At 49.2% G+C, this 17,026-nt stretch overlaps 1 protein-coding gene across 5 annotated transcripts in view; it reads left to right on the top strand.

Annotated features, from left to right (window-relative positions):
* RNF220 (ring finger protein 220) overlaps positions 1-17,026 on the top strand; it is a 158,216-nt gene that overhangs the window by 94,985 nt on the left and 46,205 nt on the right. For 4 of the 5 annotated variants that reach the window (XM_032446172.1, XM_015870371.2, XM_032446170.1 and 1 more), the window contains 3 exons: positions 5,242-5,287; positions 11,914-12,009; positions 13,881-13,923. In XM_032446172.1, the coding sequence (XP_032302063.1) occupies positions 5,242-5,287; positions 11,914-12,009; positions 13,881-13,923 (185 nt within the window). Of the gene's footprint in view, positions 1-5,241; positions 5,288-11,913; positions 12,010-13,522; positions 13,717-13,880; positions 13,924-17,026 lie in introns of those variants that run through there. The other variant, XM_015870372.2, reaches the window with a different exon arrangement.

Raw genomic sequence — 17,026 nt, forward strand, 5'->3', positions numbered from 1 at the left:
TGCCTACCAAAAAAAAAAAAAAAAAGAAGAAGAAAAAGTTCATGGAGTTTGGCCTTTCCTTAATAACGTTTTATGATTTATCTTAATTTTTAATTGAAAAAAATTTGCGAATTAATTGATTTCTGGGACTTGCCAATTAACATTGTAATTGGGTGCGTGATAAATTTCCAGGGAGCTCCATTTTTCTCCCTCTCCCCCTTGTCACCCAGGAGGGGAATCGCCAGGGCAGCGCTTCCTCCCCGTGCACCCCCCTTTTCCCTGCCGCTGCCCTCCTCCCCCTGTGCTCCTGTATCTTAAAGAAGGAACAAGAAAGCTAATAAAGTCATGTTATTAGAGTCTCGCCAGAGGTGACCCCTGGAGGCATAAATCCATGCTTGGAGATGCTGGGGACAGGTGCTATTAAGAGCCTGGCCATACTTCGTACAGCGGGATGATGCCTCTGGGCTCCTTATCCCCCAGCAAACCACACTGGGTCCATATCCACACATGGGGTCGGTCCATACAGCATGGAAGGTCTGCCTCAATCCCTTACAGAGCTTCCCATGCTGCCCAGCAGAGCTGCTCTGTGTCAGAGGACAGTTCAGGGGGTTGGCAGCCAAACTTGGGATGCAGGCAGGATGTAGGTGCCTAGAAGCAATAGCTGGTGTGTGACACTTGGGCAGGATGTGAGACCAGCTGCCATGCTCTGCTGTGATGTGAGGCACTTTGTCACCCACCAAATACCCTGTAAGCACTTAAAGCCCACATGCTTGGATGGGGTCATGCTATCTATGCATCCCATGGTTGTTCTTCCTTCCCTACCTTGTGTGTACAGGGGGAAGGTTGCCCACCCAGACCAATCTTTTCTGCACCAGAAAGGCTCAGAGCATCCCAGGTCCACACCTGCCACTGTCACTGGTGGAGAACCACGGGAGAAAGGAGGAAATTTATGAGGAAAGAAGGCTGTTTATTAACTAGTGAACATAGTGCTGTTGATGTAGTGGATTTATCTTCTTTCTCCTCCTTCTGATTTGTGTTTCTGCCCCTTGCCGTGGCAGATTGATCATGAGCAGGAGGGGCAGGTGCCTGTCTTGGTCCTGCTTCAGGTGCCCCATCCCAGCACATCCCCAAAGGATGCAGAGCAGCCCCATGACCTGATGTGAATGCATTTCCCTGCAATTGCAGGTGGGTGAGAAACTTGTGGGCCACATATCTCCTCATCCAAGCAGCACTCATAAGGCACTTTGAGTGCTCCTGGCAGTGCTGCAGGCCCTAACCCCAGGGTCTGTGGGACCCACTGGGAGGAGGAGGAGGAGGTAGAGGGGTGCAGCACTGGACAGGGGGCCCAGCACTGGGGGCTATGCACAAAAACCAGAGGTGAGAAATAAATCCTCAGCCGGTGATTTTCCCTTGAGCGATGCATGCCTTCTGCAGAACCTCTTCTGAACTGCCATGTGAGCTGGGAATAATTAAACACTCATTACAGCCATTGGTAGCAAAGAGCCCCCCGGATCAATCTTGTGCATGACCTTTCCTTCTAACTTCCCTCTTTCCAGCCACCTCCTTTACAAATAGTGAAATGTTTCTTCATCCCACCCTCACGCTGCACCACCCCTTCACCACCCAGAACCTGCCAGACCCCAAATGCAGGGACAGGGCAGGCAGAGAGGTGCCACATGCTGGGGTCCTCTGCTCGGGGCAGTTTGTGCTCTTGTTGCATTTCTGCTCCAGTGTCACCTCCCAGCTGGGCACTGGGGCTCTCAAATATTATCTGGGAGAGCACTCCAGAGGCTTTGGCTGTTCTTTCCATCGCTCAGCCCCTTTCTCCATTGGATGCAGGGGATGTTTAAATCAGCATTTGGAGCAGGTTAAACTCCCCGGCGCACTCCCCCTGACAGCACAGATCACGTGCGGCAGCTCCGGGGAGCTGTCACCAGCGGCTGGGTGAGGGTTTGGCCTCGTGTAGTTTAAAAAAATATATAATCAAACCCTCATTTCCTTATTTAGGCTTCAAGTGACACTTCCACTTATTTAAACTGGCATCCACAAAAATCCAATTCTCTCTCTGCCCGGCTGCTGCTGATTCCCTGCCGGCATCTGCTCCGTGCAGCTCTGCTGCTGCTGCTCCGTCCTGAGGCTGGGAGCCCGAGCTGCTGGGAATAAATTGTGTCCACTGGATTGTTTGTACAGAAATACATCAGCTGGTCGCAGTGTGCTCCTGGCTTTGTGGGATGCCACATGAGAGCTGGCCATGCTCCAGCTGGGGCTGTGACATCCTGGGGGCTGGTGAGGGTGTTTTGGGAATGAGATGCAGGGGTGGGAGATAGCAGGTGCATGCCGGCCTCTATGCAGCTTTGTGAGGGATGAACACAAGCCTCCCTGAAAAGCCACCGAGTATCTGAATGCATGGGATCGCAGAATTATAGAATCATTAAGGTTGGAAAAGGCCTCTAAGATCATCCCATCCAATCCCACCCCACCGTGCCCACTGTGCCATCCCTCAGTGCCACATCCCCGCAGTTCTTGGACACCTCCAGAGACGGCGACCCCACCACCTCCCTGGGCAGCTGTGCCACTGCAGCACCGCTCTTCTGAGCAGCTTTTCCTAATATACAGGAACACACAGCAGGAACATGGGCTCCCAGCTGGAGGCACAAAGCCATCAGGGCAGAGCCAGGCTGCCCAAAGTATTTCTTCTTCCCAGGATGTTGCCTTTCTTCTTTGGTAGTTTGAGGGGTGATGGTCCCTAAAAGGCAAAGAAGTTGTTTTGCTGTAATGAACTAGACAAACAATTCCCCAAATAGATTAAAACTAACTGTAACTTATAAAAGCGGGTAGTAATTATATTTTATTAGCTAGCAAAACACCATTTTTTTATTTCGTAGGATAATTCTGTGTAAATCACCTTAATTAGAAGTGTCAGACGAGCCTGTGAATATCGTACTTAGTAACTAATTTCCTATGTACAGGTTATAATTTAAAACACATGGATCACTCGCTGAGTGGAAATATGCTAGCCATGAAATAATGTGGGGAGTGTTGGGGTTATTACTATGTAAATGTGTAATCATTTCAGACCACTGCAGCCTGGCTGGGTGATTAAAGAGAATCCCGAGGTCTCCAAAGATTGTGCTCTCTGCGAGAGCCTAGAGCGAAAAACTTTAAAAGGCACCGAAAAGTGTTTGAACTTTAAAGGTCTTGATTTCCCTTTCACCATTTTTAATTTGTCCGCGGTGTTTATGGACGGGAAGGTTTCTCTTTGCTGACGGCCCTTCCACTTGCAGCCCCTTCCCAGCACAATTGCTGTAGATATAAATGCAAAGTGGTTGTCAGCACTGGTCCTCCCAATGATGAACAATACAAACGGAGCCCTTCCACATTGGTCCCAATGGCAGCCGGTTGGATGGCCAAAGAAACTCTTTTCCTGGGAACTCTGCTTTCCTGGCACTTCAGCCATGGCTGGGAGGAATTAATGAGGCTCTTCCTCTCGCCCTTGGAAAGGAATGATTTTAAACACCTTTAACAAGGAAAGGGAGGAAACGAGTCATTGTTGTGGTGTTGCTTTTTTTGTTGTTGTTTGTTTTTTGTTTTTTTTTTTAACCTGGTGTTTGGTTTATAAAAGAAAAAAACAGATTGTTTCACACTTTGGGCAATTCAGAAAGTGAAAGCATCATGGGAGGTGGAGGATTTTAAGCTCAATTTTGGCCATCATCAAATTAAAACAAGTTCTATCTGGCGCAAAGGCAAGAGGGAGATGAAGGTGGCATTTATGTCCCAATAGAAGTCCCCAGTTGCTCGTGTTGGGAATAGAGATGGGAGAGGGTGGCAGGGCTGTAGGCCCAGGGATGGCCAAGCTGTGGGATGGGATTGGCAGCACTCCGTAGGCAGCAGCCATGTCGGATGGTGTCTGTGACATCAACACACGCAGCACTTGTTCATACTGAGCATTGCACTCTGGGTGTACTCATGCAAAAGCAGCACCTCACTGAGCTCAGGGCCTGGAGCAGTGCTCTGCCATTTGGGGTGACCCAGTGGGGAGAGATCACCGCGGGTGTCACCTCACTGTGGGATGGTGGCATTGGGAGAGGAGGGAACCGTAGCCCCGGGAGAAAACACCTTCCTCCATCCCTTCTCATTTCATAACACCCAGCCATCTGCCAAATCAAGGCAGATTAAAGCCAGCCAAATTCAATTTCTCCCCGCTGCCACTGCAGCTCGGCATCTGGGGCTAAAGTGTCCCCGACAAAGCGAACATGACAGGCACATTGCTTTTTTGTCACATCTAGTACCATGTTGATCTTCTAAAAGTCTCATAAAAATTTATTGATGTCTCCCATATTGCTGTGATTGAGAAGAAAGGAGTGTGTGTGTGCGGCACGGCACACGCAAGGGAGGGGGGGGGCACGTGTGTGTATTAATGCTCCTGAAGTAGATCTGATTTGATATGTCTTGTTCTATTGTCAGCATCTGTTTAGCGAGGCTTTTTAATACTTTCTGGCTGCCGATCACTCATCCTTAGCCTGGGATGCAGGCTTGCATACAAATTTTGTTATTAAACACAATTCCATCCCTCCCTTTCCCAGCCCCCCCCGCCCACCCATCCATCCATCACCTCCCCAGGCTCAGGGCATCCAGCCCGCGCCGTGAGCACCAGCACTGGTGCTGGCAGCATATTTCAAGCTCCTTTTGCCTGCTGCAGGTGCTTTGCATTGACAAATCGAATCACGAGGAAATCATTTATTTCCTAATGCTGTTTGCAGCATGTTAGCGGGGGAATTTACATGAGAGAGATTACTTTAATAACCAAAAAATTACAGCGTGGGCCTCCCCGCCATGTCGGCTTTGATATGTAATTGTTTCAAGTTTAACCTGTCTGGAGGGGGGAAGGTGTTATTAAATCTGCAGCATCTCCCGCTGGCGAGGGCAGGCGAGGAGGAGCTGCGCAGGGGACCTCCTTCCCTGCTAAACGGGGAGCAGTCTGGCTTCACAAATCACTCCAGCCTGAGGCAGCAGCGGGGATCTTCGTTTCCTTGCTCTTTACACTGATTTATTCCCCCTCTGCTTCCCATCCTCCTGTTTTATTGTGCCCAGCCCCATGCAGTGCTCACCACCCTCTCTGTGGCTGTCGTCCCATTGCCCCCACAGGTTTGCTCTCCATTTTTCCCCAGGGTGGAATTGCTCTTTGCTGTTGGAGATCCCTTCCAAGAGCTCCCCACTGCAGTGCTTTCATGGCTCTGACCCCATTCTCTTCTCTTTTGGCAGTAAGAACTCCATCCTGAAGGATGCCATGGCAGCAGGCACCCCCAAGGTAAGTGAGTACCACTCAGAATGCTTTCCCCTGGAGTGATGCTCTTTATTTCCATTCACCTTCCCATCCCACTCGACTTTATGCTCCCTGGGGGTGAGACCATCCCAGAAGCCAGGCTAGCACAGGGGATGCTGTTCCTGTTCCTGTTCCCCACCACATTACGTGCGGCTGGAGTTGAAGGACCCAGCAGGCTCCAGGACTCCAGATTGTGTCTAATGACAGCTAATGAGAGCTGATCACATGCATACTGAGCTCAGACTGTGAAATCATGCACAGGAGCAATGGGGCCAGAGCCATATGCCAGCTCTGGAAGAGAGGAGCAGTGCCACCTCTAGGGGACCAAATCATACCCAAATCACTAAAAGACCCTTTCTCAGATGGATTCCCCTCCCAGTACTCTCCTCCCATCCTCTTGGCTCAGCAAGCCCTGCTTGCCAGGAGCAAAATGCAACATAGCAGAACTGCAAAGGGCATCATCTGTTAATTAGCTGCCCGTAAGATGATGCTACAGCAGGAAGGATCAGTGCTTGGGCAGGCAAGTGGCTGGAAAGGAGCTCCGGGCCCTGCTTGCCTATTTATTTATTTCTTTTCTGGATGCTTTGGGTATCTTTTGGAGCAGGTGGAATGCAACATGGGGGCCAGTGCCTTACCAAGCACATAAGCACCTTGCTGCCCTCCCGGGCCAGGGGCTAGGTGCCTGTGTGCTCTTGGGATACCTCTCAGGCAAATTCAAACCCAAAGGGAAAATAAAGATCCACAGGGAGTGTGGCTGCCTTTGGGCATCCTGACGGAGCTGAGAGGCACCTGCAAAATAACGCCTGTGCGGGAAAGGGACTGGAGGGAAGATAGATGAGCTGTTTGGAGGGATACGCACCACGTGAGTGACAGCCAGCAGATAAAGCAGAAGGTCCATCCCTCGGCAGAGCCAGGCTTTTGAAGTTTCCATTGACAAAGAATCCCATTTGCCTTGAGCGAAGGGATTAAACTGGGACTGGAGAGTCGTTCTATGTAAAGGAGATCAATCGTCCCCTGTCACCACATGGATCTTTTCCCTTTGCCCGTCACGTCTGGGCCTAAGAACATTAACTTCAAGAAGCCACGAGAGCAGGGAGGGAGAGGGTGAAATCAGGAAATCTTTCATTCCCTTCTCAGAGAGCTTGAAAGCCTCTCAGCCCAGGAGGATTCATTATTTCTAGGTGGTTTTTGCTGGGAGACAAGTCCTGTGTGGCACAAACAGGTGATGTGCTGACCACCAGGCAAGCTCGGTGTTAAAGTCCCTTTTGTTACCACACAGGGCTCAGGGGACAAGGTGCAAGCCAAGGCTGCTCCTTCCCTTGTGCTCACTGAGCCACTGGAATGCAAAGTCCCTCTGAGAAATCCCATTCCTTCCCCAAAATTACCCCAGCAAACATCTCTCCCTGCTGGTAGCAGTAAGAACACATCCCTCACTCCCTGCTCTGCTGCCCCTCAAGAGCTGTCACTCACTGTGCTGGGTCAATTTTCATGGCAATATGTCAAAGAAAATCCAATCACTCAACATGGGATGCGATGAATGCAGGATTATTGTATCAAGTTCTTCTATTATCGGGGCCGACTAAGGCACTGACAGCCACACAAGGGCTGCAAGATGGGGACTGCAGCCAATGTGTCTACCCATGCAGCAGCAAACTGGGCAGCTCCAAAGCGGTGCCTTCATCCTCACAAGAGCCCAGATAGCTCCCACATGTGTCTGAGCTTTGCAGAAAGCAGAGGTGCAAAAAAAGTGCTAAAAACCCACCTGCTTTGCTGTAGGAAAGGTCTTCCCCATGCATAGGGGTTAGAGGAGAATTGCTCCCCCATGGCAATTATCTCTGATGACAAGCCTGAGGCATCAGGATGGATGAGAAAAGTCCCGTTCCCCTGCACAAGCTGGGGGTGGGTCAGTAACTTTTCACATCATCCTGGGTCCTCATGGGGATGTCCAACAGCAGATGTCCATCATCTTGGTGGGACATTCCCTGCCCAGGGAGGTGAGATCTCTCTCCCCAAATTTCAGCAACTTCCTCTTGCCCATACATGACTGCAGATTGCCTTTCCCACCAAAGCCCAGCTCATGTGCCAGCTCCCACCACCAGCAAACACCCCAAGTTCTCCCACACCTCCACTGTGATCCCCCACCCACCCTGCAGTTTTACAGCTTGGCTGTGCAGTCTGAGAGAGAATTACAGCGCCTGGAGGGAAATTTGACCACTAAAGCCCTCCAAGGAGAAAGAGCTTTGAAACAAGCAAGATTTGGAGCCTGAAACCTTGACAGAACGGCTGTGCTAAGCCCTTGCCAGCTGCCTGGCTGGAGATGAAATTTCTAGCAGAATCATTTCACTTCTCCATATCATGTCTGGTGGTAGGGGCAGGGGCCAGTGTTGGGGCCCCGGGGCTTTGACTCCTTCTCTTGTGTCATGAGCTCACTGCAGGGGCTCGGGAACGTCACGCTCCTCCCTGTGTAACACCGATTTACGAGGAAGGATTAAAAAGCCAAATCTGAATGCTGTGGCAAGGCTGCAGCCACAGTGGGGACATGGGAACAGCAAAGGAGGGGAAATTACCTCGGGTGCGTGCCGGCTGCCAGCTCGGGGTGACAAATACCAAAGCCACTCCAACACAAACCTCCAAGAGGTTACGTGCCATAACACAAATTAGCCCTGAACAAAGCCCTTCGCTTTGCTTAGGCCAAACAGCTGTGCCAGGGACACCGCGCTGGGCAGGAGAAGCACACACAGATGTGGTCCAGGGGTTGTATCCCAGCTCCAGACCACAGCTCTGTCCCCTCCATCCTGGGTGTACCCATTGGTGGTTCAGCGTGAAGGGGTCCCCTGCCCTGTGCAGTCACAACAGCACTGGAATAAATCAGCAGCTCCCTGCTGACACTGTTATTTCTGCTCACTATCCTTCCCGTGTTGAAGCTTTCTATCCCCAGCTACATTCCACCCAGATAAAAGCCACCACATAATTTTGCCTCTCTCTTGCTTGGCAGCAAATGTGGACCCTCCAAAAGCTTCTAGGAAAGTCAGCTTTAATAGTAGCATCTTTTTGTCAGGGATCCTCCAGCAGCATTATAAATGGTGAGCAGAGTGAAGGGGGAAAATCGCAGCCAGGCCCGGTATCACTCATTGCTTTCGGGTTACAGTTCCCAAGTGATAACAGCTATTAGCAACACTTTGACGGCTTCCCTACCGTGGAGGGGAGGGCAGGAGACAGAAAACATGTCAAGCCATCACCTCCATGTTAAGTGATAAGTACCTATTTAGGCGGCAGAGTTAAAGCTGAATGCATCAAGCAGGGAACACTCTGTGCCAAAATAAAAACTAAAAATAAAAATAAAAATAAAAATAAGGTTATAGATACATAAAAAGCAGGGTTAGGGTATTTGTTCTGCTGACAGCAGCAGTGATGGATTGTTTAAGAAAAATAGACTCCCTATGTTTTTCCAGGGCTGTCAGAAAGCCAGAGCCCAGCACTTTAATACCCTCGAATGACCAGACTTGAAAGGGAGCGGGATGTCAGCTGGGCTGGGTGCAGCTCCCATCCCTCCCCTGCGTGATGGAGGTAATGCTATGCACCTCTGGTTGGTGCCCAACCTGCCCAGCACCAAACTGTGGCACAGCAGGAGGGTCTGCAGGAAGGGGCGAGCGCACGGCTTGGACAAGATTGATGGCCTCGTTGCCATTAAGAAAAAAATTAGCCGGTGGCGGCTATCATATTAAAGGGTGAAGAAGCCGTGAATTATTTTCTTAAAGATCTTATCACTTACAATGATAATTTTACCTTCCAAAAGGCCACTTTTAATGAGGCGAGCCAGGCAAAAAGTCATGATTTAATGCCAGATTTTTTTTTCCAAACACATTTTACTGCTTTTTTGTCCATGTTTAAAAAGCGCCGGTGACCTTTTTTTATTTAGCTTGCCCCAGGTGTAATGCTCAGGCTGATCCTCTCAGGGTTTATAACCTCCGCAGAGAGTGCCTTTACCCAATGGAGAGATGATTTAAAGGGGAGGGAGAAATATGAGGCTGCACGGCCGCTCACACATGAGTCCTCAATGCAGAGAGCTGTGGTTTGCCAGGGAAGGGGCAGCAGGAGATGAGGGTGCTCTCTCCCAGTAGCTTCAATCCCACATTGGCACCCAAGGCAGGAAGCAGCCCCAGTTTTGGGGCGGAAAGCTGGAAGAGGGCTGGGAGGAAAAATGTAAATCTGCCTTAACCTCTACAACTGTCTTCCCAGATGGTGGTGGAGAGATGGAGCAGGGCTCTATCACTGCCTCTACTCCGCTCAATGGTACCAGCTTGGCCACAGCCACTGGGAAACAGCCCCAGTGCAACAGTCTGGGGGAAAGAGGCCAAAATCAGGAGGGCAGAGAAGCCGGCCAACTGCATTAGTGGACTAGATGCCCATTACAGTCCCTTCCAACTCAAACAATTCTGTGATCCTATGGAATCACCCTTCCCTCCAGCACCTTTCCCCATGCAACAGCCCTTTAGGACTGCCTCCCCCCTGCCCCATGATGGGCTGAAAGGCAGAGTGTGCCACGTCGCCAGGAAACGAGAGAAACAAATGAAGTCAAACTTCCTACCAGCAAAGGGGAAGTGTGACTTGGCATCGCTAACGCCGTGTTTAACATGCCAGTGAGGTATTTAGAATTGAAGTGCTTGCACACAATTTAAAAATAGACAGTTTATTAATCTAAACTGCAAGTGTATGTAGAAGAGGCCCCGAGATTGACATCTTTGGGATTAGTTTAGCCCTGCGTTTTTCCAGAGGTCATCGCCATGGTGCTCAGGAGGTTTGTGGAATAAATGGGGCCGGCGTTCTTCCCGGGACCACACGCTAAAAACTAATACATAACGTTTAATTTACTGTCTCCATAGCTAGCCCAACCATTTTTCACATAATAATATTGGATTAGAGCTACCAGGAGGCTGAGGGGGGAGCGGGAGGTGGGGAGGATCCTTCTGTCTGTCGCCAAGGAATGGGGAGATGGGTGGTTTTTCCCCTTGTCTAGAATACATTGGAAGACAAAATGTATTTAACCCTCCCAGCTCCAAGTGCTTGGTTTATTTATGGGGAAAGGGCAGCAAGACTGCTGCAGTCAGGATGTTGTTCCAGGGCCCCACTCCATGCCCACGCTGCCCTGCTCTCCTCTCCACGGGGGCTGTGGGAGCCCAGGGATTGCCTCCTGCTGACCAAAGGGTTTGGTATGCTGAGTCATCCTTCCACGTGCTCGTATCTTTCCAAAAAGATGCACATTTTTTTCATGTTTCATTTCAGCCCAGAGGCAAATGTTGCTGGAAAGCTTGCCTTTCTCCAAGGTATTATGCTTTTTAATAACGTTGTCACCACACTTGACCTGTCCAATTCAGATGATATCTACACTTCCCTTCGCAAACATACACATCTCCAAGCAGTCATTTATGGTTGGATCTTGCCAGCTGATTCCCGGAAACAAACATCTGGAGAGCTGAGCTTCCAGTGTATATCTTCTACAACGTATTACACTACGTTTAACCTAGTTTAGTTAATTTAGATTTCAAATTAGAATTTTAAATTGGATTTCCCCCTCCAATTTTTCCACTAATAAACTTGACTTACAACTCAGCATACATTTTTTTAAACGCTGTTGAACTCCTGCAGCAATTTCTCCTCTCAGGTTCACTGCCTGTAGAATCTGGACTTAGCTGCTGTTGACTTGAAGTTTATCAGTGATTTCTTAGTTCTCAAATATCACTGATCTTTTTAACCTTCTAAAGGGCCCCTTTTTTTTTTTCCTGTGCTACTTATTAAAATAAATAGCATCGTTACAGAATGAAGGGTGGCTCTGCTGCAGAGGTGCTAAGAGCTTTAATGTAAAGCTGCTGAGAGATTTAGCACAACTTGCAGAGGCAGATGAGCACATGCTGGCACTGCTCCATGCCAGCACAATGCTGCATTGCCATATGGTTTGTGTGGGTTTCAGGGGCAGTTTTTTAACCAGGAGATTCTCCTGGATCCCCCATGGTGTCTGCAGGGTGGTGGGTGTCTGTGCAGTGCTCTGAGACTGCAAATGAAAGATGCTGTTTAGCACAGGAGGGGCACACATAGAGCAGCACTCACTGGTGTGACCATTTCATTGCCCACATGAGCTGGGCAGCCTCTGTGGTCCAGAGATACATGCTTGTGCTCTCCCTGCAAATAGCTCATCTGTCAGATGGGGCAGGGGGTGGCCTATAGGAGAGAAAGCAAATTTAAGGCAGTTCTCATCAGCTGAATCACTTTAAATTGTACATCCAGGCTCAACTGGCTGTCCCCTTTGGGTTATGCTTCTAAAACCAGCAGTGTATGATGCAAATAGCATCAGGTCGACCCTGTTGCTCAGCCAGCAGACCCACTGGCCTCTTCCAATGGTATCACTCATCACTGTCCAAGGGACAGCTGTCCTTTTGTTGCCTAATGTCATTGCACTGGGCTGTAGCAGGCCACAGCCCCACCGCCCTCCCCCTTGTGCACCATGTGAAGCACAAGGCCAGTCCCACATCGCTCCCCATGCCCTTGAGGGCAGCTTAGTCGAGTGCAGGGCATTGGGCGATGCTCACAGCATGAATTTCTCCTTTCTCTCACAGTCAATTTTGTTGTCGGCCTCAATCAAGCGGGAAGGAGATTCTCCGACAGCATCACCCCACTCCTCAGATGACATCCATCACTCAGACAGATACCAGGTAAGCAGGCAGGCACAGTCCTTGCTCTCTGCTGTAGCTGGGAGCCAGCTCACCCCAGCAGCTCTATCAACTCCCCATGCCTATAGAGCACCTCGTCCCTCATGTGGCCATGCAGACGTGCTGGCTTTCAATCACAGCTTTAAATCCTCGTGGAGGTTTCTGTTGTGTTCTGTTCATCATCTCTGCCATTGCCATGGCTGTGTTTGTCATTACTTACCCCACAGCTCTGTGAAACTTTCAGAGAAGTGATTTTTGTGGAATTTATTGGTTATATCACCAAATAAGGACAGATCCTCTATTGTTTGCTACACACTCTAAGGTAGCCTTCAGTTCTAATGTTGTGTTATATCCTGGTCGCTTCACCCTTGTATGAGACCTGGTACAAAGTCAGAGAAGCAAATGCCACAGAAGATACAGAAATGCCTAACTCAGGTATTCCTACTCTCTTCCCTGCCTGCTTTTTAAGGCTAATAAATAAATAATGGTGTGGAATAGCCTTTTGCAATGCCTCCCCCTTGCTCAGGAGCACCCCTCCCATCCCATTCCTTCCCATCTCAGTCTCTGTGAGCTCGGCGCTCCCTTGCAGCCCTCCGTTCCTATAAATTTTTATGACGTCCTACTTGAGGACAAATATTCTCAGCCCAAGCCCCCTCTATGTGCTGAGTCTAGCTGGTCTTTAATGCGTTTTAAGTTTGTGAGTGTATTTTATGGAGGGCTGCAGCCCTTAATGCAAATGGGAGCTGTAAGTCCGCACTGCAGGGAGATAAGACCTTTGGGGCCTGGTATTCATTTCTGCCTATGCTGGCTGCTTTATGCTCCTCTGGCAACATAAAGGGACCTCAGAGTGGGTGCCAGTGTATCCTTCATAAAGCCACAACGTGAATGAGAATCCATTCTTCAAGGCTTCCCAAGCGACATAGCCAGGAAGAAGGCTGTGGTAGTGACTTTAAAATGTAGCTTTCCATATGCAGAGGTGTGCTAGCATTACCAACGCCCCTTGTGGGGGTTTAATAATAGCGAATATATGCTAAAGTGGGAATAATTGGGGTATGCATTGTCAGAATGCCCCATAGCTCAGTTTTATTAGTCCTGGTGCTTATTTACAACGGGGACCTTGAGGGAAGGGGGAGATCTGTGCTGCAGGGCTGCTTTGTAAGTGAGCACCCTATTAGATAAGGACCTTAGATAAGGACCCTATTAGATAAGGACCTTAAATAAGGACCCCTTGATTCCAGTTGCTGCTGGTCTCTTATAGGCCTTATAGCACAGGGTGCTAACTGCCCCTGAGTTCTGATTGGCCATCTGCACTTGGGTTCTACTTGCACCCCATCTCTGATTGGCCACGCATGCCGGAGTCCCACTTGCCTCTGATCTCTAATTGGCTAAACATCCCCAGCTTCCAACAGCCGCTGAGCTCTGATTGGCCGGGGCTGGCCGACCCTTGCTGCCGCCTGTCGGTTGCCATGGGAACTTCCTCTCCTCTCCCGGTGAACTTTCACCCTCTCGGCGGCGGGTCACATGACCGGGGCCAACATGGCGGCGGCCGCTGGGGGCTGATCGGCGGCTCCTGCCGGGCCTGGCCGTATCCGCCCGCATCCCGGGCCGAGCGGGGGGAGCCGCCCCGGGGCTGCTGCCTCGTCACCCCGCCGGCCGCCCGCGGCTATGCAGAGCGGCAGGAGGGGGCCCGGCGGCGGGGGCCGGGAAGAGGTGGGTGCTGGAGTTGGGCCCCGGGGGGGGGGCGGGCCTTGTTGTCCCGTTGCCCGATGATGTGCAGGGCTGGAGGGGGGGAACCGGGCCTTGTTTACGACGTGGGGGCGGGGGTTGACATGTGGGGGCGCTGACACGTGTCCGCTCTTGTCTCCCCTCTGCAGACCTTCCTGCGGGTGCGAGCGAACCGGCAGACCCGGCTGAACGGTGAGTGAGGGCCCTCATCGCTCATCACGGAGCGGCCCGGCCCCGCTTAGCGCTGCTGGGGGCCCCCAGGACGAGCCCACGGCATCTCTATGTGTTCTCAGAGCTCCCCTGTGTGCTCAGAGCTCCTGTGGCACTGCTCGGGTACCGAGGAAAGTTTGCAAGCAGCGCTGTGAGCTGTGAGCGTGCTGTATGTGACGTCAGCTCGTGTTGTGTTTGGGTTGTTGTGCTCTCAGTCATGCAGACAGCTGGTGCGTGGCTTGTATGCTCGTGTTGATGGCAGCGAGTAGACGGGCTTATCGAAGGAAAAGCGGTTTAGTATTTAGAACAACTTTCCTTCTTTAGGCTGAAGCTGTAACGCTGATTTGCCCTGATTTTGAGAAATTGGAATTTATCATGTAAATAGTAACAATAAGTGGTCATCTGATTTCGTATGGCCTGTATATGACCCGTGTATTTTGTATGGCCCGTAGCTGACCTAAATTGCAGCGCTCAGACACCGTTCAGGTGCTTAAGCCACCAGGAGGCTTGTTAATGTTGAGCTCCCTGCTGTGGTTGTGTAGGACAGAATGGGTGATGTCGTTCTGATGCAGCTTAGTTTTTAAAAGGATAACTTTATCTTAACCAAATATCCAAAAGCTTTAGGTTGTACTCATACTGCAATACTTTGCTTACATTTGAAGTACTACTACTTGTATAGTCTTAAACAAGTTGAAGTTTTATAAAGTTACTGACCCAGGGTCTTTGATAAGAAATACTGAACTGAATTCAGAGGTGGCTTGGAGAGTTTCAAATACGCACCCTGAGGGTTAGAAGCTCTTGAAGGTCTGTCAAGTCACACAACAAAGGGATGAGTTGCCTTGTATCAATATCACATAATTGTTGGCGTGTGTGCTCACATCTGCACTGCTAGATGAGCGCGGTGAGCTGCCTGTTTGCAGGCAGTCCCCTTTCCTGACACAGACTTCAGATGACTGAAACACACTCGGGTGTTACTCTGCAATGACTTGTTTTGTGTGACAAAGGTCTCTGGAGTCAGTGATGTCAAACTGTTTCTTTATCATTTTTGGATAGTTCAGTTTAAGCTCACGCCTTCTGCCTTTTTTTTTTTTCTGGCCAATAATTTTATTTAACAAAAAAAAAGTGAACCAGGCTTGTGAGGTTCTTGGCGATGTGGAGTCCTCTAGGATGAATGAAAGCTCTTGATGACAGCGTGTTCTGTTGAACCGGCTCAGCAGTGCTTTCTGCTTTTGACTTTTGCCTGAAGTGGGACTGCAGCACAGTCAGTATGAGCTGCAGCCTGGGAACTGCTCTTGGGCTCTGCTTTGGGGTGTTTCTGTGAGCTGAAGTGGCTTGTCAATGGAAGGGAGGCTGCTAGTTCAGCAGCATTTGCACTACGCTTGTTGAGCCTTCTACTCTTTTTAGGGGTACAGTGAACAAAACTAACAGTCATAATCCAGATGAGAGCAATTGATAAATTTAAACAACATGCTCATAACTGTGATTGTTCTGCTGTGTGCCTTAGCAGGATTAGATCCAGAAGCTAAGCAGCTGGACACAGAAATATTAGCTGAAGTGCTTTGGTCAAGGTAGATAAGAGTTGGTTCCTCCTCACCTTATCTTTTTATTAATCTTGATGATTACTACTCCCAGAACGTGCCCATAGTGAATCCTGGCTCAGTCCTGTGCAGTTAGATGAGCATCCGGCTGGGTGGCTGGGTAGGGTATTCAGCTGCTGTCAGTGCTTATGATTACTGAATTCTGCCTACTTTCTCATTTGCTCTTCCACACTTGTTTGTACCAAAATAACTTGCATTTGTAAGCTTTGCCATGTTATTGTTAAATAGCTGGTTAACCAATAACATTCCAGATGGATAATGCTTGAATGCTTTGAGGAAAAAAAAGCTTATTTATCTTCATCTTGTGTTTTAGAAAGCATCTTATCAATCACGCTGTTTTATAGCTTGCTCTGTGAGAATGATTTCTTTATCCCTGCTGGTTTGCACAGACAGAAAATGTGTAGGACTTGTCCAAGACATCTAGCTTTCTGTTTCATGTTCTTATTGACACATAGCATATAGGAAATGCTTCTGTTAAAGAAAAGCCTACCACTTCACTTGTTTCCATTATATTTTAAAGGTTCTTCTCATTGTTGCTGTTACCTGTTTGTCTTGCTGTCTCTGTAAAGTTTCTTACCAGTTGAGCTTCAGGGTCACTTTTGGAAACTCCCACTGTAAAAAGGGACCTGCAGTGTTTGCTGTTCTCCCACGTAGTCCTTGACTCAAATCTCAGCTGCCCTGACTCTTTGTGTCTGAGTGGCCTCTCAGATCTCCTGGACATACTTCATCCCACTGTGGTCACTTGAGACAGAACAAGAGCTAAGGGAAGAGAAAGGGATGTCTTTTGTGAGCCTGGATGCAGTGTAAATATGACATTATGTGGTTCACATATACTTGGTCCAGAATTCTGATTCTGTAAGTCAAACCTTTAACTTACTTTGACCTGTACATAATGTAAATGCATTTGTAAGCTCTGGAGCAGCAGGTTAACATTCTGTCTGTAAGGCACTTGGTCGAGTGTTTGTATCTGAAGTTCCCTGTCAGCCTCGGTGAGTTAATCCAGCACCTTTCACCTGTGCTAAGCACACTTTGCAGGGGTCGTGTCCTTGTGAAACCAGGTGTATGAGGTGCTGATTCCCAATGAACCTATATGTTAAAGAAGGCATTTTGTTCACCTGACTTTTTTCCACTGTTGGTGAAGTCAAAACTTGAAGCCACTCTGTAAATTGATGCTGAAGGAATTTAATGCTACAGGGCTGCATAGAGGCACAAACTTATGCATTAGCATATTGGAGCACGGGCTCAGCAGGTTAAGTCTGTGCAACCCTTGGAGAACAGCATCAGATGGAAGATCGCTGAAAATTATCTCTGTTGTTGAGTCCCTTCTGTGAATTTGGCCCTTAATGTTCTCTCTCAGGCAGATGAGCAGCAAATTATACATAAGGTCTGAAACGGATTTAGTCTTGACCATCTGTTTTCCTGCTCTAGCCTGTTCTTGAGATGGCTTTTTATATTCTGCCATAGCTGCCTTTGTTCCCTTGGATCAG

This window comes from Coturnix japonica, chromosome 8 (genome assembly GCF_001577835.2).
Source record: "Coturnix japonica isolate 7356 chromosome 8, Coturnix japonica 2.1, whole genome shotgun sequence".
NCBI classification, from domain to species: Eukaryota; Metazoa; Chordata; class Aves; order Galliformes; family Phasianidae; genus Coturnix; species Coturnix japonica.